Source organism: Equus quagga, chromosome 1, assembly GCF_021613505.1.
Source record: "Equus quagga isolate Etosha38 chromosome 1, UCLA_HA_Equagga_1.0, whole genome shotgun sequence".
Taxonomy (NCBI): Eukaryota; Metazoa; Chordata; class Mammalia; order Perissodactyla; family Equidae; genus Equus; species Equus quagga.
The window spans coordinates 82,298,962-82,326,624 of record NC_060267.1 but is presented as its reverse complement, the minus strand read 5'-3'; the positions used below and the strand labels follow the sequence as shown (position 1 = coordinate 82,326,624).

Genomic DNA, 27,663 nt, shown 5'->3' with positions numbered 1-27,663 from the left:
GGAGAACAGAGCCTGCGACGCCGCAGATCCAGCCCCGGGCCTCAGTTTCCCCATCAGGGGAGCGCTCGCCCCGCCCCCGGGGCGGCCCCGGGAGCCTGCTCCGGCAGCGGGGACCCGCCCCGGCCCTCCCCGGTTTCCGCCGCCCGGGCCACGTCCTCGGCGCCCCACCGGAAGCTCCCGCCGGGCCGCGGAGAGGCGGCGGCGGCGGCGGCGGCGGCGCCGAGGTTGGTTGCACTACACCCCGCCCCCACCCGCCGCGCCCCAGCCCACCCCGCCCCCATCCGCCCCGGGACTGCGGGCGGCTCCCCGGCCCCCGCCCCCCGCGCTCCCCGCCTGGGACGCGCCAGCTCCTGCTTGCTCGGCCGGGGGCTCCCCAAGCGCGGCCTCCCTCGCGCGCGGCCAGGGCCCTGGAATCCGCGCCTGCGGAGCCCGGCCCCGAACTCCCTGCCGCAGCCGCCGGGGTACCCCGGGTTCGCACATCCTTGTATAGTCGCGGGCGCTGCTCTGCTCCCAGCGTTGCGCAGGCAACTGGATATATGGCGGTGGCGAGACGACGGTCACCTACCCTCGGGCCGCACAAACCGGGTTGAGGGCCACAAACAGGCAACCCAGAATCACCGAGCCGGGTGGGAAGGGGCTGTGCTCGTGTTGTGGGACGCAATGGGATCGCAAAGCCAGGTGCCTAACCCCATCCTGAGGGCGGCCCACGGAGACTCCCAGGGGAGGTGGGGGATGGTCCAGGTGCGCCCCGAAGGACAAGTGGAAGGCTGGGGAGATGGGGGTACGCGGCGCAGAGACTCCGCGTGTGCAGAGCCCCCAGAGGGCGGAGCCACAAAGATGGGACCGATGGAGGTTCAGGGTGGAAGAGAAGGGGGTCAAGGAGACGATAAGGAGCAGAGAAGGGGGCAGGGGACACGAGGGGATGCGGAAAGGAAGGGATTCCGTAAGGAGGGGCCAAGACTCCTGTCAGGTGCTGGCCAGAGGGCTGGCTGGATAGAAACTGGGACGGGCCCAGGGCATTTGGCCACCTCCACTTTGAGAACCTTGGGCAGATTCCAGTGAGGAAGCAGAGTGCCTGTGGAGACAGTCCTTTCTGGAAGTTCCTTTAAAGTGAGGAGAGAGTGTAGATGCGGGAGAAGAATTTGGGATGAGGGTGAGGAGCCTTTTAAAGCAAGTGTGTGGTTAGAAGACAGGCTCTGGGTTCTGAAGTCCCCACCCTTACTCACTGCAGTCCTCACCACTGTGAAACCTTTGGCAAGTCACTTAACTTTGTGCCTCAGTTTCCTCCTCTGTGAAATGAGGATGATGATGACAATACCTGCCTCACAGGGTTTGTGTGAAGGTTAGATGAGATGGCGCCTGTAAAAGTACTTAACACAGCACTAAAAAGCAGTACCTGTTACTATTCACTTTTATGATTAGAGCAGTTTGAGCGTATTTGATGCTGATAAGAAGAAGCTGCTGGAGAGGGAGGCATTGAAGACCAAGAGGAGAGAAAAGGGACTAGAGAGAAAGCGTTGGGAACTTGGTGGGGAGATGAGTCTGGGGAGTCCGTCTGTGCCAAACCAAGGGAAGGAGGAGGAGTGGGATGCAGGAAGTTTGCAGGTCTGGGGTATGCGGTGAAGGGAATGCCTCTCTGACAATCTTTTCTCTGAAGTAGGCCTCAATGTCACCTGCTGAGAGGGCCAGGCCAGGGCTGGCCCAGGTTGGGGTAGAGGTCTGGATTCACGTTCCAGCCAGAGGGTGCCATGCTGTCTTTCCCAGGAGCCCCAGAAGGTGTGCAGTTGAATCTACCTGGGGCCGGAGGACATCTGACCTGCCTTGCCAACTCGGGAGGCTCAAGTAGAGCTGATGGATGTGAAAACACTCCGTAAGCATAATTTACCATTTTAGCCCCTTTCCCTGATTTTGAAGGGCCGAAGTCATCGTCGGAATCCAATCTCGAAGCCTTTTGAGCACTTCTCGTGGGCCGTGCACCCTGCCCTGCTTTCACCCCTGATAGTCAGGTGAAGTCGGTATTATCATCATCCCCATTTATAGATGCAGAAACTGAGGTTCAGAGAAGTTAAGGACCTTGTCTCGGGACCTGGAGTCCCACAGACCTGGTGCTAATGCTGCTCCGCCACCCGGGGCTCTGTGACTTTGGCCTGGGCATCTTGCTTCTCTGAGCCGATACGTGGCTGCAGAAGAATTCCCAGCAGGTTGCTCTAAGGATTCAGAAGGAAAACGTCGTGCGGCGCACGGGAGACACGCCAGGAGCTGTAGTTCCCACACCACTGGGATCTGCATCCCACTTGGCTACTGAGACCAATGCCCTGTGACCTGGTGTCTGTTTAGAGGTTTGTTCTCAGGGCCAGGAAGTGGTGCTACCTGACCTGAGCATGTGGCCACTTATGACTTCCTGAGGGAGGCCGTGGGGGGTGGCCCTGAGCCGTCTATGATCTTGAGGCCTCGCACTTCAAAGGAGGGGAGGGCCCTGTGTCGTCACCATCACCGTCACTGACGAGGAATGCCATGGGCAGTTCTGGGCCATCAGAGGCCTCCCTGCTGCCTCGGGTGGCCCTGGCCATAGGGTTCCTGAATCTTCGAGGCCAGAGGGGCCTTGGAGACCACCTGCTACCACTCCTTATTTTACAGATGGGGTAACCGAGCTCCCCTGTGAGGAAGTGACTTCTACGAGCGACACTGCACAGGGCAGAGTTAAAGCGCCTGGAACTTGTGTTTTGGGACCTGCCTCCAGGCCCCTGGGGATTTCCACCAGAAAGGTGAGCACCCCCACCAAGAATTCTAGGCTGCTTGGAGGTCCAGGGAACACAGACATGTCTTCAGCTGTGGCTCTGTGACATCCCCTGGGGAGGAGGTGGAGGAAGCCAGTGGCAGCTTACAGTTCTCTGACAGGGGAACTCTGACGATTGTTCCTGAAAGTCCGTGACACGGTTCTTTTTTCTCTCTGACTTGCTCTCTTGCTCTCTCTCTCACTCTAAAGAATGACTGGACACTCCAGGGGCCTTCAGGCACCATCCAGGGGATTTTTTCACCACAAAGGGTAATTCCTGCCCCATCCCTGCTGTGACTCAGCGGTGACGTTGAACCACACAAACCAGAAAGAAGAAGATAAAGTCATCAGACTCCTGCTCACCAGAGAGGGTGGCCTGGGCCAGAACACACCTCTTCTCTCAGCACAAGCTCCACGAGGCTGGTGCCCTGCCCCAGAGGAGCTTAGACGGGCCCCCCGCCAGTCTGGGACGCCAGGATGGCCTCTGGCTCAGCCAGCAGCCCCCGCCCGGCCCCTGATGAGAACGAGTTTCCCTTTGGGTGCCCCCCCACCGTCTGCGAGGACCCATCAGAGCCCAGGGCCCTCTGCTGTGCTGCCTGTCTCTCTGAGAACTCGAGGTGAGGGGTCTGAGGACCAAAGGGGGTGGGGAGAAGGTACCAGGGAGGGAGCCCTCATGGGGGGCTTTGGGCAGGTGGCTTCACCTCTCTGGGCCTCAGTTTCCACACCGTTTCCACTGGTGCTGCCCCTCTGGCTATTGGTGGAAGGAGAAGTGGCCGCAGAAGATTGTCAGCTCCCACAGCAGAAGGCTCGCCGGGGCGGAGCGAGAGCCTCTGGGCCCAGCTGGGCTGCTTACTTACTGTGTGGCCTGGTGCAAATTGCTTAATGTCTCGAAGCCTCAGCTTCCTTGTCTGTAACATGCCGTAAAGCTATTTTCTACCTCCCAGAATTGTTACAGACCCAATCAGTCTTATTCAAAAAAGTTCATATAATAATGAACGTAAACTCCCTTAGTAGAGAACAAACTTCTGTACAAATATATCTCCTTCTACAATACTACCCATCACCTCGTTTTCTGGGAACCCTTTTAAAGGTGACAAAGTATCTGTTTATATTATATATATACAATGTATATTAATATGTATATGTTTTATACAAACATGTATATAAAATGTACATTTTTGTATGTATGAAATGTATATATATCATATATATGAAAATATGCATGTATTTGTATTTAAAATATAAATAACTCAGATGTGACATCAATACGATCATCAGCATCCTGCCTTAAGCAACTGTTACACACCCATTGTGCACCATATGCTCTTTCTTTGTGTCTTCAGAAGAGCCTGGAAAGGTGGATCCTGTTATTATCCTATTTCACAGATGAGGACAGTGAGGCCTGATGGAGCGATCAGGTCGGTTTGCCCAGGCCAGTTTCCTGGCAAACGTGCTCTTAAACTGCCATGTGCCCCCAGTGTGACCTCTGTTTGGGGCTTTATAGCTTAAGAAGTGGGAAAACTGAGTCAGACGAGTGAGAAGTTCAAAGCTTTGAGAAGGGGGGAGGCTGTGAGAAGAGGCGGCAGAGGTTGTGGCCATGGAAAGGCCAGGTCAGGGGTGGTGGAGCAAAGCTTGACTGGTTTAGCATCAAGCTGATTGTTCTGGGCTCCTCTCAGGCTTCTGAAACGGGTCTCTTGCCTTCCCTCCTCATTCTTCCAAAACCTGGCAGAGGGGAGGGAGCTGACTAGGTGTCAAAGGGACCCAGGCCTGAGGTCTGAAGAGCTCTGCCCACCTCTGCTCCTGATCCACTCTCCCTTGGCCTATCCATCCCTCCTCACAGGCCTCAGTTCCCTCCCTGCAAAATGGGCGTGACCAGTAGCTCTCACGGTGGATCAGAATCACTTGGGAGCTTTATAAAAGCACATATGCCCATGGGTCACCTGGTCAGAGTCCGACACCCACTCCTGGTGAAGAAGCTCAGGCTAGATGTCCTCTGAGGTCCCTTCTTATTCTAATAGGCCACGGTCATCTGTGATGAGTAAAAACAAGAGACCAAAACCTAGTAGAGGAAGCTGCAAAGAGCAAATACAGTCACACTTCCACAATCCCTTCCCTGAACCCCTGGGTCAGATGTCTTCTGGAATTCAGCGTTTTTTCAGATTTTAGGAGAGCGGGTCAGTGCATTCGTACACAATTCTTCCAGCGGAGATTGAGGCAGCACCTTGTAATCAAGCATATTAGTATTTCTGCAATGGAACATATAACTCTTCATCCTAAGTGGGTTGAGTAAGGGCTCCAACAGCCTGGGGTCACTTCAGCTCAGTTTGGGCTGCCAAAGGACTCACCGCCGGCTCCAGGCAAATGTTGGGTGCTCAGGGCTTTGCGGGTTTGGTGGCGGGGAGTCCGGGCTTGTGGACCTGCACGCTCACTGCTGTCAGCCTCCAGGCTTCAGACGTCAGCCTGGGCTTTGGAGCTCTCGGGATAGGGGCTGGTGCCAGGGAGTCAGGACTGCCTCACTCAGCGCGGTTGGTTTGTGTGTCCCCAGGAACGGCGAGGATCGGGTTTGTCTCAAATGCAGAGGGGACGACTCCCAGTCTGTGGGCCCAGGAAGCCTGGTGTCTCAGGAGAAGGTACGTTTGCACAGCCAGGAAAGGGGATTTGTCCGTTTGCTCCATTGGTCGAGGCCAAGTAAGCAGCTGCCTGTGCAGCAACTGGCGGGAGCCTCTGCCCTTGTCTTCAGTCTGGACTGAATTCTGTTCATCAGAGGTAAGGAGACTCATGTTCACGGTGGTGGCGTGACTTGCCCAAAGCCACCGGGCTAATCTGCGACAGATTCAGGTTGAGAACAACAGTCTCGGCCAAGCATCCACATACGATAGCCGGCAGGCCAAATCCGGCTTGCCACCTGCTTTTGTATGGCCCACTAGCTAAGAATGGTTTTGTATTTTAAGTGGTTTGCGAAAATCAAAAGAAGAGTGATATTTTGTGACATATGAAATTCAAACCTTTGTGTCCATAAAGAAAATTGTATTGGTACACAGCCACAACCCATGCATTTATGTGTTGTGTGTGGCTGCTCTCACCCTGCAATGGCAGAGTTGACTAGTTACAACAGAGGCGGCAAAGCCCAAAATATTTGCTATCTGGCCCTTAACAGGAAAAGGTGGCCAACTCTTGATCTAGACAGTTCTTTCTGCTCCTGTCTGCGCTCAGATGGGGAGAGGCCATTCTCAGCTCAGCTCTCAGGCCCGCCGAGCTGTGCTTCCAGGAATAAGAGACAGCTTTGGAAGGGTGAGGGGCCAAGGAGACATCCCCAGGCACCCCAGTTTAGAACCCCAGCCCTTCCAAGTTAGAAGGACCCTCGCAGGTCCTCTGTCCAGCCCAGAGGTCCCCACAGTCCAGCCAGGATTGCTCTCCCACCAGTTCATGACCAAATGATAAAAATAAGGAAATTGTAGTGAGTTTTTCTTAAAACTAAATTCATTCCATTTATAGAATCAATGTTTACTCTGAGATTGTGCCCTTCCTTTAATGTCTTCATATAACTGAAATGATAGTGATGATAGATGGCAGAATTTTTGGTAAAGCTTTTACTTGGTAAAATTAAAATATGGCAATCTTTATGTTAGTCTGTCAATTTAAGAAAAAACACAAAACTTGTATTGGTCCATGAACCGCCATCTGTAAGAACCACTGTTCTGCATGTAACCTCCTCATCTTCCATGTGGGACCCCGACACCCACTGGGGGGGTCTCAGTGTGGAGCTCCCCAGTCACCAGGGTCTTGCCCTCGGCCACCCTCACTGTCCGCCCTGTTAGGCGCCCAGCTCATTGCAGCCTCTTGCACCAAACCCAGGGGTCAGGAGCCTGGTGCCCAGGGATGGCTCTGTGTAACTCAGTATGTTGCCTGCGATGACTCCCATGCCTGTTTCTCAGTCTGTAAAATGAAGAAGCTACGTTGGCTCCGCAAGGCCTTTCCAGGACCTGTGATGTACGGCTTACTGGTCAATGGCTGGCAGGACGACCCTCCCTCCCACCTGTGGGAACAGAGGCAGGCGAGCCTCCACACCTCCTTCTCCCTTCTTGACTTCGGCCCTTCTCCTTCAGAGAGTTGGGGAAATTTCCTGTTCCACCCAAAGCTGGTTTTGAGCACTCTCCTGCCCCCTACTCAGCAGCCCCTCCTCCCGCAGACCCTCAAGGGACTAATAGTAAGGGTCCAGTGAGTTTTCCCAGGACTTTACCCTCCGCCGCGTGGTAAGAGGTAATAGGATAAACTGATCCGTGGAGGCACTTCCTGAGCCTCCCTCTTGGGCATCTTAGTGGACCGGCCATGAGCCATGAGCCAAGAGCAGACCCATCACTCTTTCCATGGGCCACCTCGCTCCCCCAACAAAAGGGAGGGTGTGGCCAAATGCTTCCTAAGGCCCCTCCCTGCTTGAATGCTCCAGGACTACTATTTTTAACTTGTTCTATTTTTGCCTCTTAACGAAACTAATACACATTCATTGTACAAATCTTAGATAATATAGATGAGATATTTTAATATCTCTTAATCCAGTGATTTTAATGTTTTCATCTTTAATGTGAAATCAGATGAGAGTAGAAGTGCTGTTATTGAAAGGGAGAGTGGAGTCGTGTCCTCTTAGTTTCTCTCTCCTGTCCCAGCCCCCTGGGGATTCTGGGAATTCCTAGGGCCCAGCAGGGCACAGTTTGAAACTGGCTGCCTTAAACCAAATGAAGTAACTCTGATGGTGGAATTCCAGGCACTCTAGCAGGCATTGGGGTGGGAGGGGTGCTGTCTACATTTGGGGGCGGAGGCCTCTTAGACACAGGCAGACCTCTGAGAAGCATCACTCTCCCCCACCCCCGGCTTCCCGGCCTAACACAGTCATCACTGCACCCCGGTGGAAAGCTGGGGAGTGGGCGAGCCAGTGGTCTGACACCTGCCGAAAGCCACATAGTGGAAAGACCAGGGACTCCTCTGGCTCCTGACCCTGATGGGGACTTTGAGGGACTTATGAGCAAAGGAAGGCAGCTGATTATAAGTTAACACTTTGTGTATGTGGTAATTCCAAAGTTCATCTGTGCATCTGGGGAAGCCTAGGAAATGGAGGTAGGGTGGAGGGGCCTGGCTGGGGACCAGCTGAGCTGAGCCCGGAGCTGCCCATCCTCACGGACACTTTCCATGCCATCTGCTTATCACTTTGTGCTCTTCCTCTGACTTCATTAGATTAATCTCTCTCTAAGAAGTGCTTGGAGCCATAGACGGAGTGGCTAATGTCAGAGGAGATATTAAAGGATTACCGTTGACCTAGTTAGAGCCTTGGTTCTTGCCGGGAGAATCAAGACCTTCCTACAGAAGCGACAGTGAAGTAGGGGACGACCCAGTGGCTGGAAAAGAAGATTTCAGTTCTGTCTGTCTGCGACCCTGTGAATGGGCTCGTTTCTCCCACTCTTCCCTCTGAGGCCACTCAAGAAGGTCAAAAGCAAGCTGGCCTCAGAGTCTGGTGGCTTACAATAATGCCTTAACTTATTCTACAATCAGAAAATGACAAGAGGTCAAGCTGTCTGGTCTAGTTTCCGTTCTGTACTGGATTCGTGCCAGGTGGCTTTATGTTCTCCCAGTGACGGGGAGCTCATTACTCTGTGCAATGACCACTTTCCCTACAGGGGACTCTGACTGTTGTACCATTTTCCTCTTTATTTGTGCTGTACTCCCTTGGGGCCACAAAGGGCGAATCAGTCAGCCTGTTGCCCCTAAGGCAGTCCTGCCTCTGTGGGAAGACACTGACCACGTTCCTCTTGAGTCTGTCCCCAGTCTTTATGCATTTGGCATAACTGCTCCCGTTTATTTGTGTCCTTTCAAGTGTGATGCCTGGACGTGAATCCCCGAGCCCTTACACTTCTGAGCTTGACACTTGCATCTACCCTCGTCGATCCCATGACATCCTGTGTCACCACCTCCTGCCTCCTAGGCTAGTGATATTCAAATGTTTTATGCAGGTTAAAATAACACAGTCAGCCCTAAGTTCTGGAATCCACCAAGTGCTATGGAAAAACAGGAATGAGCAAGACTACTTCCAATTGGGAAAATCAGGCAGGGCTTCCTGGAGGAGGTGGCAGTTAAACTGAGCAGAACTTGGCAGAGAGGAAACTGGCCCAGTTACAGAGGTGGGCAGGAACTGGCGGGCAGTGACAGACTGACTGGGTCCACTCTATGACTGTAGAGTGCTTCTCCCTCAGCACTAGCTGAGACCTGATCAAAAACGGCCCCCGTGGGCATCTAAGACCTCAGCCAGCCTCTGTGCCCAGCGCAGACCCTCTGTTCCGTGCAGTGGCTTCACTGAGGCAGCTCTCATGCTCCTGGCACCCTCTTAATGCTCACATTCTCAGAGGCCCACAGGTCCCCGAGTGGGGGCCTCTCGCTGGGACCCTCTACTGACCCCGTCACAAAGGGCCTGGGTAACCAGGGTGGCCGGGAACACCGCACCCCCCCCAGACTTCTCGGACACAGACAGAAGGACGAGTGTTCCCTCAGGGCTGGGATTTTGTTTTCTCTGTTTCTGTTTCCTCCTCAGAGGAAATTCCACTGCAAATTTTATTTTTAGCAGTTTGCAAGCAATGAGGCAACTCACACAGGGGCCGCTTGTGGCACCAGACACACACCAGGCTTGGCCCAGGACAGATGCCCTGTTCTTCCTCTGCAGCCCCAGCCTGCTTCCCTCTCCTGTCCCCTCGGTCCCCAGCCTTCAGATGAGGCCGCCCTTTGGTCAAGGTGAGGACTCTGTAGTGAGGAGGAAGGACCCTGGATGTGGACCCCAGGCCCCTGGCCTCTCCCTGGCCTTTGCCTCCACCTTGCATCCCCTGCTGCAAGTCATGGACCATCCATGAGCTTTGGCTCCTCCACCTACGCAAAAGAAGCAGAACCTCAGAGTCCCGACCTCCCCCTCGTGGTACTGTGAGATCCGATGGGGTGGTGCGCACAGGGGTGCAGGGAAAGCAGCAAGCCCTTGCCAGGTCTCTAACTATGGGACAGAGGACCCGGATTCTGGTCAGCTCCTCAAATGTGCAAGCTTGGTGTGCCCTCCAGCCAGCCGTTCTCTCACTTTGCCCATCTGTGTGAAGGTGAAGCTAATTCTGCCCTGCCTGCCTCCAAGGATGGCTGCAGGGACCCTATGAGATAACACGCAAGGATGCCTCGGTCCTGTATAAATGCGAACACACTGAGGGATGTTCCTCACTCCCCGAGGAAACCCAATGGGAAAATGGAGTCTTACAGAACTAAGAGTTTGAGATGGGAAGATTAAATGAAATGCATGTATATGGCAGCCATTGGGATTGGGGGTGGGGGTGGGGGGGAAAGATGTCCCAAGGGCAGTGCTTAATCTATTAGGAATAAAAATATTAGTAATAGTAAGATTCCTAGTAATAATAATGGCTAACATTTAGGGAGCACTGCGTTAGGCAGAATGATGTTCCCCGAAGATGTCCACGTCTTGATCCCCAGCACCTGTGACTCTGTTACCTTAGTGGCTGCATTCATCTGCTCGGCCTGCCATAGCAAAGCACCACAGACTGGGTGGCGTAAACAACCAGAAATTTATTTTCTCACAGTTCTGGAGGCAGCAAGTTCGAAACAGTGTTGGTTTCTCCTGAGGCCCCTCTCCCTGGCTTATGGATGCCGTCTTCTCCCATTGTCTTCAGGTTGTCTTCCCTTGGTACATCTGTGTCCACGTTTTCTCTTCTCCTGAAGGCACCAGGCATGTTGGATTAGGGCCCGTCCTAATGACCCCACTTTAACTTAAAGACCCTCTCTCCAGACACAGTCAGGTTCTGGGGGTTAGGACTTGAAATATGAATTTTGTGGGGGATCCAGCTCAGCCCGTAACAATGGCAACAAGAACTTTGGAGATGTGATTCAAATAAGGGTCTTGAGATGGGGCGATTACCCTGGATTCTGTAGCTGAGTCCAGTGTGATCACGAGGGTCCTCATCAGAGGGAGACAGGAGAGTCAGGTCAGGGAGGCATCGGAAGATGCTCTGCAGCTGGCTTTGAAGATGGAGGATGGGACCACAAGCCAAGGAATGCAGGCGGCCTCTAGAAGCTGGAAAAAAAAACAAGGGAACAGCTTATCCCCTGGGGCCTCCAGAAGGAACACACCTGCAGACACCTTGATGTTAGGACGTCTAATCTCCAGAACTGTAAGATGACAAATTTAGGTTGTTTAAGCCATTAAGTTTGTGGTGCTTTGTTATAGCAGCAATAGGTGACTAATACCAGAATTTACATGTATTATCTCATTTAATCCTCACAATAACTCTGAAGTGGGGGGTAGTATTATTATCTACATTTTGAAGATGAGGAAACTGAGACTTAGAGAGGTTAATAACTCTCCCAGGGCCACACAGCTCGTATTTGAAGCGACAAAAATGGGCTTTGCGCCCCAACAGGCTGGCTTCAGAGCCCACCACCTAACACCTGTAGCTCTCCAAGGAATGAATGATTGACTGATGTGACTGATGATGGGACTCTGGGCAGCCTGGCTGGCCACCGAGGCATCTGACAGCCTCTCAAGTCACCCCTACCCTTCCTCTGTCAGCCATTGGAGGCTTGTCACAGCCCGCACGCATCCACGCATCATCTTAAGGATGACCCCTACATTCATGTAGCACTTTCCACCCTGCAACGGGCTTCCACTGCACAGACACGACACCAGTGCGGCTGAGCTGCCCAAAGAACACATCCCTCCACCTGCGGGGTGTTTTGGGAATGCCACTGACTTTATCCCTTTCACCTTTGTATCCCTCCTGTGACTCACTTCAGCTTAGAACCGCAGAGGATGTGAATCGTGGACTTGTGGGGAGTTTCAGGCCTGAGAGCTACCCCTGGTACCTTCACCCAGGAACCAGGGCTGCACCCAGCATCAGCCCCTCTGTTATTCCCACGTGTCGGGAAGCTACCTGCTGGGAGAGGCTGCGTCACTGCACGCTCCCCAGCGCCAGCACGGTCTTCCTGCCAAGGCTGCCCTCTGCCCCCCAAACATCTGTTTTCTATTCTTTTTTGGGAACGACTTGTGCTTGAAGCCCGGGGCAGTGGGCTGAGGGCGGATGGCCCTTTGCTGGGCTGTGCTCTGTGTCCCAAACCAACTAAACTCATTAAACCCACAGCTTATTTTACTTTGAAAGAATAATAACTAGTGTGGCTTTGTATTCGCTCGGTCCAAGAGGCCTCCGTGCTCCCCATCTTTCATCCTGAGCCCCATCATTCATTTTGCCCCATGAGATTATTCTTTAAAAAAAAAAAAAGTTCTTGGGAAATCAAGATATTTATATATGGTAAAGTTCACTCACTTTAAGTGTACAGTTTGATGAATGCTGGTAAATGTATACAATCGTGCAACCACTGCAGCCAAGATGGTGACTTTCTCCCCTGGAAAAAGCTTCCCTGGGGCCCTAGATAGTCAGGCTCCCCCGGCTGCAGCCCCAGATAGCCACTGGTCTGGTTTCTGCCACTATGGTTTGGTCTTTTCTAGAATCTCTTAAGAATAGAATCATAGCATGTAGTCTTTTGTGTTCAACTTTTGTCGTTTAGCATGTTTTTGAGGTGTCTCCACGTTGTTGCATATATTGGTGTTTTAGTCCATCTGATCGCTGATGGATAGAGATGTACCACAATTTGTTCACCCGTTCACCTGCTGGTGCGTATCTGGATCGTTTCTAGCTTGGGCTATTATGGACAAAGCTGCTGTGAACATTCACATACACACATGGACATATGTTTCAGTTTCTCTTGGGTGAATTCCCAGGAGTGAAATGTCTGGGTGGTATGATAACTTGATACTCGTGGTTTATGAGTAAGTGACTTTATAAGTATAATTTAACTTTATGAGATATTTCCATAGATTTTCCCAAAGTGGCTGTACCATTTTGCATTCCTACTAGCAACATAATGAGTGTTCCACTTCCCCCACATCCTCACCAAAACTTGGTATTGTCATTCTGTTTTCATTCTAGCCATCTAGTGAGTAGATTGTGGTATTTCATTGTGGTATTTCATTATAATTTGCATTTCTCTGGTGACTAGTAATGTTGAGCATCTTTTCATAGGCTTGTCGTTTATGTGTCTCCTTTTGTGAAGTTTCTGTTCAGTATTTTACCCATTTTTGTTAGGTTGTTTATCTTCTTATTGTTGAATTGTAAGAGTTCTTTATATATTTTGGACATGAGCTCTTTTCAGATATGTGTTTGGGAAAAGTTTTCTCCCCGTCTCCCGTGGGCCGACTCTTGACAAGATAGTGATGCAGTGTGGGAGGAGCCCTGTGACTGTGCTCTTCTCCTTCGGCAGATCCCTCCTCCTCTGTGAGCCCCAGTTTTTTCATCAGTAAATGGAAACAAAAAATGTACACAGCCCTCCCCACAGTGTTTTTAAGGACCGTAGGAAGAATTATGACCATGAAAGCACTTTGTAAACTCCTCAGACCTGTACGTAGGTTAAGAGTGTTGTCCAGTTTCTGTTGAGTCCTGAGATCCTTCTGTATCCCCCCCCCCCCTCAGCTGCACGTTACCTGGAAGGGAGGGCACTGCAGGGCAGGCGCGCCTCAGTGAAGGATGGATTGCCAGGGAGAGATCCCGAGGGGAACTGTGAGGAAAGTCCCCATGGGCTTCAGGAGGAGGGAGGCGCTCACTCATGCAGCCAGCAGGTTCCTAGCTCCTGTGCCAGGCGTTGCCCCCAGCACTGGGAACAAAGCCGGGACCCTCACAGAGCCCCCAGACCAGTGGTAGCAACCATAGAGTGAATGATGACTTCAGGGCTCAGTGGAACACGTCCTGATGGGAGAAGTGGCAGCACTGCCCAGGATCGCAGCCAGGGCCCTGATCCTGTTTTGAAGGAAGCTCACAGAAGGGCTGAAGTTCAAAGGGTGGAAAGGAGTCAGCCAGGCGGAAGGAACAGCATGTGCAGTCATGTGGCCCAGCCCATCTCATGCTCTGGTGGATCCTGGTGCTTTGCAGAGAGCCCCAGTGGTGGCCACTGGGACCCCCATACCATCCAATGACACGGTTATTATTTGCAGGACCTCCCGGAGGTGGCTGAGGCTGGAGTTGGGTGCCCCTTTGCAGGTGTCGGCTGCTCCTTCAAGGTAAGCATCTGAGTGTGAGACAGAGATCTGTCCACTACAGGCCCAGACCTCTGGATCACCCCACTCCAGCCCCTCCAGGATTTTCCCACAAGGTCAAGCTACTCCTCTGGATGTCCCTTACATGAATGACTCTCTCAAGCAACAAATCCCACTGGTAAATCATCTCCATACTCAGGGAAGTTCTTCTTAATGTCTCACCTGAGCATTGTAGCATCACTAAAATGACCCCACCCCCACCCCGCCCTGGTGCCTCTCTCCATGGTCCTGAATCAGCATGACACTCAAGGGCAGGGCAGACTTGTTTCTCTGGAGGCCGGGATGCACGTGACTCATGATGCCAGGGTCCTCCTCCAAATCCCCCTGCTGCACACAAAGCGACTTCCCCCTTGCTAGGTGAATGGATCTGACTCCTTGGCAACCTTTGTCGGCAGCACTCTCCGCGGCTCCCTGGTCCTCCCTCCACCTTCTCTGTTTTCACTGATCAGCCCTGTTCTCTTGGCAGGGGAGCCCAAAGTTCATGCAGGAGCATGAGGTCGCCTCCCAGGCCACCCACCTAAACCTGGTGTTGGGCTTCATGAAACAGTGGAAGGCCCAGCTGGGCTCTGGCCTGGGGTCCGGGCCCATGGCCCTGGAGCAGAATCTGTCAGACCTGCAGCTGCAGGCGGCCGTGGAGGTGGCTGGAGACCTGGAGGTCGACTGTTACCGGGCACCCTGTTCCGAGAGCCAGGAGGAGCTGGCCCTGCAGCACTTCATGAAGGAGAAGCTCCTGGCCGAGCTGGAGGGGAAGCTGCGTGTGTTTGAGAACATCGTCGCTGTCCTCAACAAGGAGGTGGAGGCCTCCCACCTGGCCCTGGCCGCCTCCATCCACCAGAGCCAGCTGGACCGCGAGCACATCCTGAGCCTGGAACAGCGGGTGAGCGTGGGAGGCAAGTTGACCTTCAAGGCCGGCTCAGGGGGGTGCCCTTTGCCCTATCGTATCTCCAGAGCAGTGGACCTGCCTTCCTTCGAAGCATTCTCCCTGCTCAGAGCAGTCACTTCCCCATCAGGAAGTCTCTCTTCTGTGTCCTGAGACCTTCGAGGAAGAGCACTGAGTCAGAAGTTATAGTCAGGGCAAAACTCCCCCATGCAGTGCTTCATTTCCTTCGCTTGAACTTCTTCTGTTATGGGATACTCCGTCCCTAAGCTTCTCATTCCATTGCTGGACATTTTTCACTATTAGAGAGTTCTTCCTTATACTAGACTAAAACCAACCTCTCTGTGTCTTCCCTGCATTGTTCCTGGCTGTGCCCCTCAGGGCCCAGAAAGCAAATCTGACTTCTTGTCCCCATGGAAGCCCCTCAGAGATGAGCAGTCAGTGATTATATCCTACCTGAATATTTCATTCTTTAAACTAAATGCCCCCAGTGCCTTCATCAGAGCACACTGTTTTATGCTGTCCTCATACGCTCCAGCTCAGTCTCTAAGGGATTCCACATGCTCAGAGTGGAGGTCCCAGACCTACTCCAGATAATCCACATATCTGACAGTTCTTGGTTGAGCAGGGCTGTCCCCTCCTTTGTTCCAGAGCTTATACTTTTCTTAATATAACCAGTCATCATGCTAAGGTTGCTTTTTTTTTTTGCAGCAACATTACATCACTGTCTGATGTTGCGTTAGGCCTGGATTTTAGTTCCAGCTCCCCCATTAACTTGTTGTGTAGGTCTGAACAAGTCACCTTCCCCCTGTGGACTTCCACTTTCTCACCAGTAAAGTTAGGGATTCAGTTTTCTTTAAGGATACTCACTTCCCTACATGAGCACACCCAAGAATAAATCTGTATTCTTTCAAATGTCAATGGGGAAACCTACGAGAGGAGCCAGGTGCTGGGTTCAAGTGAGCCAGTAAAACCTTTATTTATGTACCTCTTGCCCCAGCTAGAAGGTGGGCTCCCTGAGGGCAGACCATGTCTTCAGTTCATCAGCAAACTTCCTGGCTCTGCTCTTACTTGCCAGACACTGTGCAAGACAGAGATAAAATGAGCATGGGCCCAGCCCTTTGTAGGGGAGACCTCTGTCTGGTAGGAAAGGCAGGAAAATATATCTCATAAAACTGTGGTAAGGGCTGACTAAGAATGTAGATGAGAGAGACCAGCTGAGCTAGGGCAGTGTTGAAGGCTTCCCAGAGGAAGGGCTCTGTGACCCGGATTCCTGATGGATGAATAGGAGTTTGGTGGAGTGGAGAAGGCAGGAAAAGGAATTCCAGGAGAGGGAACAGCACGTGCAAAGGCAGGTGCACATGCCTGCAGGAGGCTGGTCAGGAAGACATATTGTGGGCAGATCTATCTCTGTGTCCCTCCATCCCCACCCCCTCCCCAAGCGGGGTTCTGGTGTCCCTGGCTGAATGGGTGTCCCCACAGGTGCTGGAGTTGCAGCAGACCCTGGCCCAGAAAGACCAGGCCCTGGGCAAGCTGGAGCAGAGCCTCCGCCTCATGGAGGAGGCCTCCTTTGACGGCACCTTCCTGTGGAAGATCACCAACGTCACCAGGCGGTGCCATGAGTCAGCCTGCGGCAGGACTGTCAGCCTCTTCTCCCCAGGTACCACCTCTCCAGGGGCACAGAGACCAGCTGGGGGAGGTTGGCCCCCTGGGCCCAGGAAACAGGGAGAGCAGTCAACTCTGGGACAGCCGTGCCGTGTCCAGTTAGACCGGTGTCCATCCAGGCCACCTGCTGTGCTGGGCCCACAGAGCTGGTAGACTCCCCACTGAGCCACACAGAGCATGGGCTGTCTGAAGCCAGCACGCCCTGCACCTCCCTGAGCATCCGTCACGTTCTGCAGATGGGAATAAAAGTTGTCCTCTATTCCAGGTGGATAGCGGGTGTGAGAGTGTGCTCTGAACCAAAGCTTGTGCAAATGAGAGCACGGTTCTCACAGTGAAAACCATGGGACCCCGGCCCTCGGGGAGCCAGCGGGTCTAAGTCAAAGAGTGTGCATTTGTGTATGATTGGGGAGCACATGAGTGAGCATGGAGTAAATTGGGCAGTTCTTACTCATCTCTGGACCTGGCACAGCATCCTGCATGAAGTGCTTACTCATTAGAGGTTTCCTTAGCTGATAACCGTTTATACAGCAGTGCATGTGTTTGTGCAGAAACTGCTCAGACGTGGGTGCTCTTCCCCTCGCCTCATTCATGCGCGTCTGAGTGAACGGTGGGTCGTTAAGGAGCATTTCTGTCAGTGCCGATTTTAAGGACCCCTCACAACTGCCCCAGCTTCGTGCCTTTCCTGTTCCTGAGCTCCTCTGACGCACCCAAGACCCCCAGCGCTGGGGTCACTCCTCTCCAGCCTCCTGACGTTATGGAGGGGGAGACAGAGGCAGCGGAGTTTGCCCCACGCCACAGAGCAGGTCTGGGTCCCAAAGCCAGGCCCGGTGGGCTGCTTCTCCAGGCTTCCTTCCAAAGACGGAAAAGCAAGCAGTGGCTCTGGCTTCTTGTTCTAGAATATGTAAGGGGCAGACATGAGTCAGACTGTCAGCCCGTTGCTTCCCTGCCCCTTCCTGCCTGCCCCTACCCCCAACACACACACATCCTGTGCCCACTCGGCCCCTCCTAGAGGGGCCGTGTGGTAACAGCCCACACTCAGAGGGCCCTTTCAGCTGTCCAGGGAGAGAGTCCACAGGCCGCTGTGCTTAGTCACCAGGGGATGACTCAGCCCTCAGGGGCCCTTGCCAAGGGTGGAACTGTGAGCTGGCCCGCTCTCCCCTGGCTTCCAGGAGACCCCAACCACTTGACCTAGGGCAGCAGAAAGAAATCAGTGTTGGGAGATAGGAGGCCCTGGCCATAATCCTGGCTCTGGCCCCAACACACTGTGAGAGCGTGGCCAGCCACTTCCCCTCGATGGGCTCTGTTTCCTGAATACGAAATGCAGGTTGGTTAAATCCAAGTGTGGTCCCAGGACCGGCAGCATCACCATACCCTGCCAACTTGTCAGAAATGCAAATTCTCCGTCCTCACCCCAGCACGACCCAGTCCCGAGCTCCGGGGGGCTCTGCAATCTGTGGTTCTGACGGCCAGTGGACACTGGGCTGAACGATCTCCTAGAGCTGGGTCCCCTCTCTGATGCTCTATAATCGAGAAGATTGCTGGGCTCCCACCCCACATTTCTTAGCTTTGAGCCACTGACCTTGGGCATGCCTAACCGCCAGTCCCAGTTTCCTCGTCTGCAAAGTCCAGCGCTCTCCAGCTGACTGTGGCTTCCGCATTTCAGCTTTCTACACTGCCAAGTACGGCTACAAATTGTGCCTGCGGCTCTATCTGAATGGGGACGGGACAGGGAAGAGGACCCACCTCTCGCTCTTCATCGTGATCATGAGAGGGGAGTATGATGCGCTGCTGCCGTGGCCTTTCCGGAACAAGGTATGGGCCGGGGGAGTGATGGGGTGGGGCTGGGGAACCTGGGTCCTGGTCCTCGTTTAGCCATGAACTGGCTGTGTCACCTGGGCAAGTCCTTTGCCCTCTCTGCGTTATCAGTTTCCTCTTTTATCAAACAAGAGCCGAGTTCACATCCGGTAGCCAAGGCTCCCTCCAGCATCATGAGTCCAGGGGCTAATGTGCCTGGACCAGCGCCCCTGGAAGACAGGTAGAAATGAAATCCACTTGGTGGGGTGAATAAGGAAAACTTCCTGGAGGAGGCGCTGTGGGGCCAGCCTGAACTGGCAGCATTTTCAGAAAAAGGGAAGGAGGCAGACACCACTACACACCTCTTAGAATGGCTAAAATCTAGAACACTGACAACACCAAATGCTGGCCAGGATGTGGAGCAACAGGAACTCTCCTTCATTGCTGATGGGAGTGTAAAATGGTACAGCCACTTTGGAAGACCATTTGGTGGTTTCTTACAAAACTAGCAGACTCTTGCCATATGATCCAGCAGTCACACTCCTTGATATTTACCCAAAGGAGTTGAAAACTAATGTCCACACAAAAACCTGCACACACATGTTTACAGCAGCTTTATTCATAACTGCCCAAACGTGGAAGTAACCTAGGTGTCCTTCAATAGGGGAATGGATAAATAAACTGAGGTACATCCAGACAACAGAATATCATTCAGCACTAAAAAGAAATGAGCCATCAAGCCATGAAAAGACATGGAGGAACCTTAAATGCATATTATTAAGTGAAAGAGGCCAATCTGAAAAGGCTACATACTGTATGATTCCAACTATGTGACATTCTGGAAAAGGCAAAAATATGGAGACAGTAAAGAGATCAGTGGTTGTCAGGGGTTGAGAGGAGGGAAGCATGCGTAGGCAGAGCGCAGAGGATATTTAGGGCAGTGAAAATACTCTGTATAAGACCATACATAATGATAGCTACGTGTCACTATACATTTGTCCAAACCCATAGAATGTACACCACCAAGAGTGCACCTTGATGTAAACTGTGGACTCAGGGGGATTCTGATGCGTCAGTTTGGGTTTATTGATTGTAACCCGTGTACCGCTCTGGCACAGGATGTTGATAGTGGGGGAGGTTGTGTGGGGCAGGGGTAAGTGGGAAATCTCTATATTTTCCATAGTTTTGCTGTGCACCTAGAACTGCTCTAGAAATAAAATCTACTGAGAATATTTAAGAGGGTGGGAGAAGCGAGGCATTCTCTGCAGGTGGACAGCAGCAGCCAGGGGCTGAGGGAGGAAAGGGGGGGAGGGGTCGAGAATACGGACCTCAGCTGGGGTGGAGGGAGAGAAGGGAAGACAGGTAGGGCGGGGGCGGGAGTGCCACCGAGGTCTGGATATGAGTCAGTGGCTCAGTGGTTCCCATACATTTGGTGGAGATTTTAAAAATACCAACGACTGGGTCTCAACCACGGTACATGGTGCGACCTGAGCTTTAGGGTCTTCAAAACCTTCCCAGAGGACTTAAGTGCAGCCAAGTTTGAGAGCGCGGCAGTGGGCGGTGGGAAGCCGCTTCGCGTCCTGATGGGCATTTCAGTGATGTGCCAGGAAGGAGGGTTTGAGTCACTGTAGATCACCAGCTTCCCCGGGGTACACATATCCGCCTTGTGCATACCAGAAGCTCCATTCATGTTTCAGGGCATTGACTCACAGCCCCTCAGTTGAAGGCCTATCTTTTCTTGCCCCAGGAGGTTCCAGCTATAGCTGACAGATCAAACCTTTCAGAGTGGAAGGGGCGTTATAGGTTATCCAGTCTGGCCTCCTTGTCAGGGTTTCAGTCTCATCCTTAGCCCCCAGCAGCCAACCAAAATTGACTATGGCATCCGAATTCTCCCCTTCCTGCTGGATAGAACATCTGATCCCTAATCATAGGACAACCCCTGAAGCCTGCTCAGAATACCAGGTGCTTCCATTCCTGGGGTCTCGCTATGTGCCAGGTGTGGTCCTTACGTTGTTTCTTTGAGTCCTAATCAGTCAGAGCTCAAGGTCAGAGAGCTACACAGGTGATAGACCAAGACCCGGCTCCGAGCCTCGGTGCTGCTGCCCAGGGCCTGACCTCCCACTGCCCCTCGCCCTGCAGGTCACCTTCATGCTCATTGACCAGAATAACCGGGAGCACGCCATCGATGCCTTCCGGCCCGACCTGAACTCAGCATCCTTCCAGCGGCCCCAGAGTGAAACCAACGTGGCCAGCGGCTGCCCGCTCTTCTTCCCCCTCAGCAGGCTGCAGTCGCCCAAGCACGCCTACGTGAAGGACGACACCATGTTCCTCAAGTGCATCGTGGAGACAAGTGCTTAGGGTGGGCTGGGCTGGGTGAGCCACACCTGACTCCTGCGGGAGCGCCAGCTCCGACTGCGGCTTTAGCAAGATGACTTAGGTCCTGCCCTTGACGCCCAAAATCCCAGGGTGCAGTGATGGGCAGGGGCTGGCTTGATCTGAGCAGGACTAACAGATGGACTGTGGCTGGCCATCACCGTAGGGTGGCATGACCTTGGGCTGGGCCCACAAAGGCAAAGGGTCCAGGAGGAGGTGGTGGCAGGACTGTCCTCCTCTGCACTGACCACACTGCCCTGGAGGCCGGGGAGCCACTCCGGCCCTGAATGTTGAGGCAGGCTTTGACCAAGATGGGGAGGGAATAGGGACCAGGCCCGGGGCACGGATGGTGAGCTGGAGAGGCAGGACCTGAACCAAGAAGCTCTCAGGATGGGACACTCTCTGCAGGGCTACCACGGAGCACTGGAAACATGCTTGCTCTCTTCCTGCCCGAAGTCAGAACTGGGACCAGGAGGTGGAAGGGAGTGTACAATGTGAATTCAGTCTGTCCGTGCCTGGACTGAGTTCCCCATCACTGGAGGCAAGCAGGCAAAGCCAGAGGGCTGCACTTGGGGGAAGGCATCAAATTGGGGGTTGGATTTGAAGACCTTGAAGCTTCCTTCCACCCCAGAAAGTCTCTAGGTCTAAGCCTTCTGGCCCAGGTGAGGCCTAGGTCTGCAGAGGTTCTAGAAACATTCAGGAGCCTCATGCCCTCCAGCTTCCAGGTGGGCCTGGCTGGCCCACATGGCACCTGCCACCCTGGGCCTGGCAGCTCAGCTTCCCTAACATGCAGGGGCACACACAGGCCCTGCGTCCTGTACTACCACCAGCAAACACCCCTTCACCTCCTCCAGGTGAAACCAGGTCACTGAGCTCCCAAGAGCATCCAGAAGGACCGCGGAGGAGAGGGGCATAAGCTCTCCTCTCTCCCTGCCTGGGGGCCCCACTGTCAGCACTTTCCAGAATCTCATTTCACCTGGTTCCGCAAGGTACTCACTTCTCTAGTTGACTGATCAGGGCCTCTGAGCCCCTGAGCACAGGTTGTCCTTTTAAATATGGATAAAACCAAAGAAGGAATGTTTTTCATCTCGTGAAGTTTTCATGCAGTGTATGGTTGTGGGAGTCGGTCACTGAGCCAGTTGGAGAAGACCATTGCTGACTTCCAGGTGGCACTGTCAGTTTCACAGTTACCATCCCAAGCCGGTGTGCTGGCAGGAGCATCCCCTCGGCCTCAGCCTTCCCCTTTCCATCATGGGGACACCCACCCCAGCCTGCCTCCCTTACTGGGCTCGTGAACCTCAAAGGAGATGCCACACAGGAGAGGCTGGAGAGAGAAAGGCCCCGGGCACCGTGGCCACCCACCTCACCCGTCATGGCCTGGCCGTGGCCCACGGTCGTCTTCTCTCCTTGGAGACCTCACACAACCACCTCCTGCAGAGACCCTCACCCAACTCTCCAGAGACCCTGAGATTCCTGTTGCCGCTTGGGGCTCCAGGTCAGGACCTCGCTCCTCTGCCCACCAGCCTTCTCACAGCTCATTCCTCCTCTACATGCTGAGGCCACCATCAACTTCACTCCTCACACCCTCAGGGTTTTCATCTGTGAAATGGGTCAGCAGCCCTGCCTGTCCTCCTGGCCCAGCATTTGAGAGGATTGTCCTCACGAAGGAGGTGAGGGAGCAGCTCAGCACAGTGGGCTCAACACATCAGAAAACCAGACCCAGCCTGGGTCCAAACCCGGCATCCCATCGTGCCTCAGCTTCATTTGAAAACGGGGGGTGGGGGGGGGTCATCCTCCCAGCCCTGCCCAGCTCACAGGGTTTTCACGAGGCCGGAATACGAGAATGGCGCATTAGTGCTGTGTCTGCGCGACGGCATCGTGCCGTTGGCGACAGGCTACAAGCACGTCAGGGCTGCTTTTTCTTGTCCCCACCGTCGACAGCCTGTCAGTATTGGAGACTGACTTGCTTCCCCTTGACCCGTGTAAATAACAAGGGAAGGTCTGGCCTAGCGAGTGATGGGGACCTCGCCTCAGGGCTGGTGTCCTGACAAATAGCATCTTCATCCCTACTCAGTGAGTGCTGAGCTGACAAGGCATTTGTAGGACAAGCTACTGCTGGGGACAGCTATTCCTCTGTACCTTTGATTGCTTATTTCTCATGGGAAGAGACCTCTCTTTGAACAGTGTGAGTCACAGCCATTCTTTCAGCAAAGTTCTATTGAAACCTGCTGTGCTGGACCCTAGGGAGGGAAAGGTAACATGAGCCCCCCACCCTTGAGAAACTCTTAGTTCAGCAGAGGAAGTAGATACAGAAGTAGGTCATTGAAACTGATAAGAGAAGCTCAGAGAAAGCACAGGATCCCAGATCCACTGGGTGAAGCAGGGAAGGCTTCGCAGAAGAGGTGGCATTTACACTCAGCCTTAAAATATTGTGAGATGCTGAGGATAGGGGTGTAGGGGAGAGTAAAGACGGAGATGAGAAGCAGGTAGGGTCTGTGAGGCAGAACCCTGGGGGAGAGGCAGAAAGGTAGGATGGGCATCGAAGGCAGTCCCAACTGCCAGAAAGTAGGAGCACTGGGTGGGGGAGGTCCCAAATCACCTGCGTGACCCTCTGGGCTGTCAACAGCAGGGACGATTTCAAACAGTAGTTTATCTTCCAAAGAAGCCCTGTGTTAAGTGCACAAAACATCTGACATCTCGCCTCTTACAGGTGATTCAGGGGAGGGAGGCAAGAGGCAGGCAAAGCCACGTTTCACTGGCTCCTCCCCACCCCCCACCGTTTCATCCCCTCTTAGAGATTGGGAAGCTGAGACTGGAGAGGCCAGGGGCCTTGTCCACGTGGGAGCGGGGGAGGCAGCTGGAATCAGGGGCCAGGTCTTTCGCTTCTAGTTACTTTCCTTCCTCTTCAGGCTTCCTTTGGCTGAAGTCTGTGTCTTCAGCTTCAGTGAGGTCACACCTTCCTGGGAGGCCTTGGGAGGCAATGGGTCCCTCTGCTCCCAGCCAGAGGGCCAGCCCTGCGGGATCACCCATGTTAACCCAGTGGTGCCCGGGAGGAGAGGGTGGGCACAGTCAGCACCCACACGTTGGCTGTCACCGGCAGCTCACGGGCCACCTCACTGGTGTCCACAGGTGACCCTCGGACAACCCTGAGCAGTAGGGACAACTATTATGTATGCCTTTATTGTTGCTTTCGGATTGTAAGAGATATATACTCATTGTAGAAAAACCAGAAAACTATAAAAGTAATATACAGAAGGAAGTAAAAATCACCCATGAGCTCAGTGTCCAGAAAGTACTACGAGAAACATTTTAGTAAATTTTGTCTTTTCGAAACAGTGGATACAAACACACACATAGACTTTTAAAATGCAATTAAAATCATACTCATTACAGCATTATGTTCCTTTTTCACATAACATCCCGTTATCACATTCTACCATTAGCCCCTTGGTATCAGCAAAGACACGGAAACTAAGACAAGGGAAGTAACTGGCTCAGAGCCACTCCAAATAAGTGCTGGAATCAGGGTTCACACTCAGGTCTTTTGGTGCCAAACCCAGGGCTGAAATTATTAAGACTGTTCTCAGATGGAGAAACTGAGGCACAGAGGAGGGAAGTGATGGCCTGAGATGGCACGACCAGTGTCTGAGAGGGGTGGGGCCGACGCGGGTCTCCTGGACTCCTCTGTCCAGGTGGGCTTGAGGAGTCCCAGCAGAGGGTTTGCCTTGTGGGTCTGGAAGAGACAGTGGGTCCAGAAGCTGGCGAGGGGGACACCGTGCCCACAGCCTGGGCCGGGGCAGAGGGGTGGCTCCTCTGCCTTCACGCAGCTGACCCCAGCGGAGCAGACAGGACCCCCTCTCCCTTACTTACCCGCGCTACTTGCGAAGCCTCAGTTTCCACTTTTGCCGTGTGGGTGAAAATTCTAACTTCACGGTGTTGTGAGGATGCCAAGGTCTCAGAAGCCACTAGCTTTGTACACTGTGGGGTCCCGGTCTAATAAGAACAGAAACAAGAAGCCCAACCAGTCCTGGGGTGTCCAGCCGAACAGCAGCTCTGTGCTGAGGGCTTGCGTCCACCATTTCATGAAAAACCCTCCAAGGAGGTGTGAGGGTGATGGTCTCTGTCTTATGGAGGAGGAAACCCAGGCTCTGAGAGGCAAGAATCCGTCACTCAAGGTCACACTAGGGCCAGAGCCAGGACTCGGACCAGATCAGTCTATGCTTGGTTCAAAGCCTTAAGTCCAGTGACTTGATCAGCCTGATGTTGTGGAAAAGGCACAGAAAGGGGAGATCCAGTTTTAGTTCTGCACGGACGGCAAATTAATTTTTTGATAACCTTAACAAAATGATGATAGCTATCATTTACTGAGCACCTGCTTTACTTGCCAGTATCATTTAACATTGATAACTGATCTGGAAGGAAGGTACCATTTTCCTCACTTTATAGATGAAGAAACAAGCTCAGAGAGGCCAGGCAACTTCCCCAAGGACACACAGCCAGCAGGTAGGTCTCTGCCTCCGTAGTCAGAGGTTTTACCCACCATGGCATCCTCCCCGGTGCTTTTGGGTAGCAGGAGAGGGACAATGAGATGTGACATGGCTTCTGGACCAGCCGCCAGCCCTTCTTCTCCAGGATCCCTCTCCAGGGGAGTTGCCCAGGCCTGGAGCACCCCGCCCCAGGGGACCACTTGGGTGGGTTTGGCACAGGCCACAGGGAAGGAGAAGGATGAAGTCAGGGGAGCTGCTGGTGTGCCATGCACCCCTTGCCGGGAGCTGGGTCTCATTTGTTGCCTCGGCCTCTGGGACGTGTGCGTGTTGTCAAAGCAAAGTAGTTCATGTGGCACAGAGTTCGGGGGACCATTCCAGAGGGGGCCAGGATATCATGGTCATCTGGGCCAACGGCAGCCTTCTTTTTCAAGTCCTTTCCTCAACCCTCACCCGTCTCAAGGCATTTTCCTCCTCAGAAAATCTGGGGTGAGTGGTGCTCATGTCATCATAGCCGAAACAGCTGACCCCTGGACAGGCAGGGGAGTCAAGGTCACCCAGCGGGTCGGTGGCTCGGCTGTAGTGGCCTGTGATTCCTCTCTGGTGGCAGGACGTCAGCTGAGCCATCAGCCCTCCTGCCTGTTGCCCTCACCCTCCCACCACCCTCTGGGCGGTGGGATCCGTCCTGCCAGCACTTGGGCCTCTGTTCTCTGCGCAGACAAGAGGAGATGCTCAGAGGAGGAGTGTGCTCACTCGGGGGCGCCCAGCTGCCAAGAGGCGGAGCCCGCGGAGCCCTGGGTCGTCTGCCACAGCCCACAGCCCTTCCCGCTGCGCCCAGTAACTCGTTGGTATCAATACTGAAGATCCTCTTTATGGATCCTCTTTAAGTGATTTCTAGCCCCACGCCCACCCCCAAGCGCAGCTCCATCTGTGGAGGAATCCCAGGGCCAGCTGTGGAATGCAATCTACCTGGGACACGAGCATCTGGGCCTGGGGGGAGAAGAGGTCCTCTCTGCCACTCCTGTCCTCCCCAGGGAGTTGCCTGCCCCCGTGTACAGCTCTTGGGGGTGTGGTGGGCACAGTGAGAGCACTCCCAACCCCCAAGACCATCAGAGCGTCTAGTGTTCAGCCTTCCAGAGACTCTATTCTCTTGCTGTGGGACTTTGGGCCATGCCTGCCATCTCTGAGCTCATTTTCCCATCTGCACAGTGAACAGGTAGGTGGGGATGGATACCAGCCTCCAGTGCTGACTGCGTGGATTCTGAGTGCTAAGAGTCTGACTGAGGGAGGCCCTCTTCCATGGGAATCTTTGTTCAGCCCTGGCTAGGATCCTGCCCTCTCTGCCATCACAGGGCCACCAGTCAGGTCGTCCCCACAGCACAGGAGCTGCGTTCCCTAGGTGGTGGGTCACAGAGTGCAGGTCACTTAAGACTGTCTCCCCCAGTGTCACACTTGCATTTGGTCAGGAGCGCACGTGTTAGAACGCAAGAGTCCAGCTCAAGTCCCCACTCTGTCATTTAGTAGCTGTGTCCTTGGGCAAGTTAAAACTTCTCTGTGCCTCAGTTTCCCCATGTATAAAATGGTGATAATAAATCTGTTCCTCATAGGGGTGTTGTGGGATGAAGTGAGCCAACACATGGCAAGAACTTAGCACAGAGAGCACATAGTGGGAGCTTTATAAACAGCACCTAGTATGACTACTACAACCATTATTATGGTCTTAACCCACAGCCTCCAGCCCACTGAAGAGCCATAAGGCAAGGCCACAACGCCCCTCTTCCTGCTAGTCCTGACTCTGCCGCCAAATCACTGGCTGACCCGAGGCCAGCCCCTTCTCATCAGTGGGCCTTGGTGACCTTGCCTAGAAAATGACACTTAGACTTTAAGAGGGAGGGACCCACATTCTCTTCACCCTGGGCCACAAGACGTAGCACTTGGGAGACAGCAACGAATGGATGTGCAGCAGGCTGGCCACCGTGCCCCTCGGAGGCTGAATCTGAAAAGCCCTGTGTCTCCTGCACCTCGAGGCAGGACGTACCTGCTTCCTCCCATGGGCTTGGAGCCCGCCTAAATAGTCAGCTCGGGTGTTAATATCCAGAGCGGTCCTTTTTGAATGGCTGTCAGGTGTTTTCAGAGGCTCACCATGGATGCCAGCACCCACTCCTTCTGGTGCAGAGGTCCCCTTGCAGCTCCACAGGACAGCCCTGCCCGGCTCAAGGTTCAGGATGGAGCTGGGATGCTGGCAGGGAGGGGAGAAGCTGACAGACGGAAGCCACTCTGGGTTTCCTGTTCTGTTCCTGCCTCTGGCCTGGCTACCGCCAGCCTGCAGCCTTGCCCCCTAGGGCAGGTGAGAGTTCAACTCGGGCGTGGTTTGACCATTGGCACCTGTAAGAACAGTGAAGAGAGCCCCAGAATCTTAGACCTCAGGGGGCTGCAGGCGTCTCTGGTCTAACCCCTCCCACCCACTGGGCAGCGGGCCCAGGGAGGCCAGGGCACAGGCCCAGGCTAGCACGTCCAGCCA

General features: G+C 53.7%; 1 protein-coding gene across 8 annotated transcripts; it reads left to right on the top strand.

Annotated features, from left to right (window-relative positions):
* TRAF1 (TNF receptor associated factor 1) lies at positions 1-21,744 on the top strand. Of its 8 annotated transcripts, XM_046664992.1 has the most exons (11): positions 1-224; positions 1,765-1,870; positions 2,041-2,339; positions 2,638-2,765; positions 2,987-3,393; positions 5,322-5,406; positions 13,848-13,913; positions 14,416-14,826; positions 16,309-16,486; positions 18,155-18,303; positions 20,425-21,744. In XM_046664992.1, the coding sequence occupies exons 5-11, from the start codon at positions 3,254-3,256 to the stop codon at positions 20,641-20,643; spliced, it is 1,248 nt and encodes a 415-aa protein (XP_046520948.1). In that variant the 5' UTR covers positions 1-224; positions 1,765-1,870; positions 2,041-2,339; positions 2,638-2,765; positions 2,987-3,253; the 3' UTR covers positions 20,644-21,744. The 8 variants fall into 8 exon arrangements, with proteins under 8 accessions (XP_046520948.1, XP_046520927.1, XP_046520911.1 ...); XM_046664971.1 differs by lacking the exon at positions 2,041-2,339; XM_046664955.1 differs by lacking the exon at positions 2,041-2,339 and having other exon boundaries at positions 1,661-1,870.
* Positions 21,745-27,663: the final 5,919 nt, after the last annotated feature.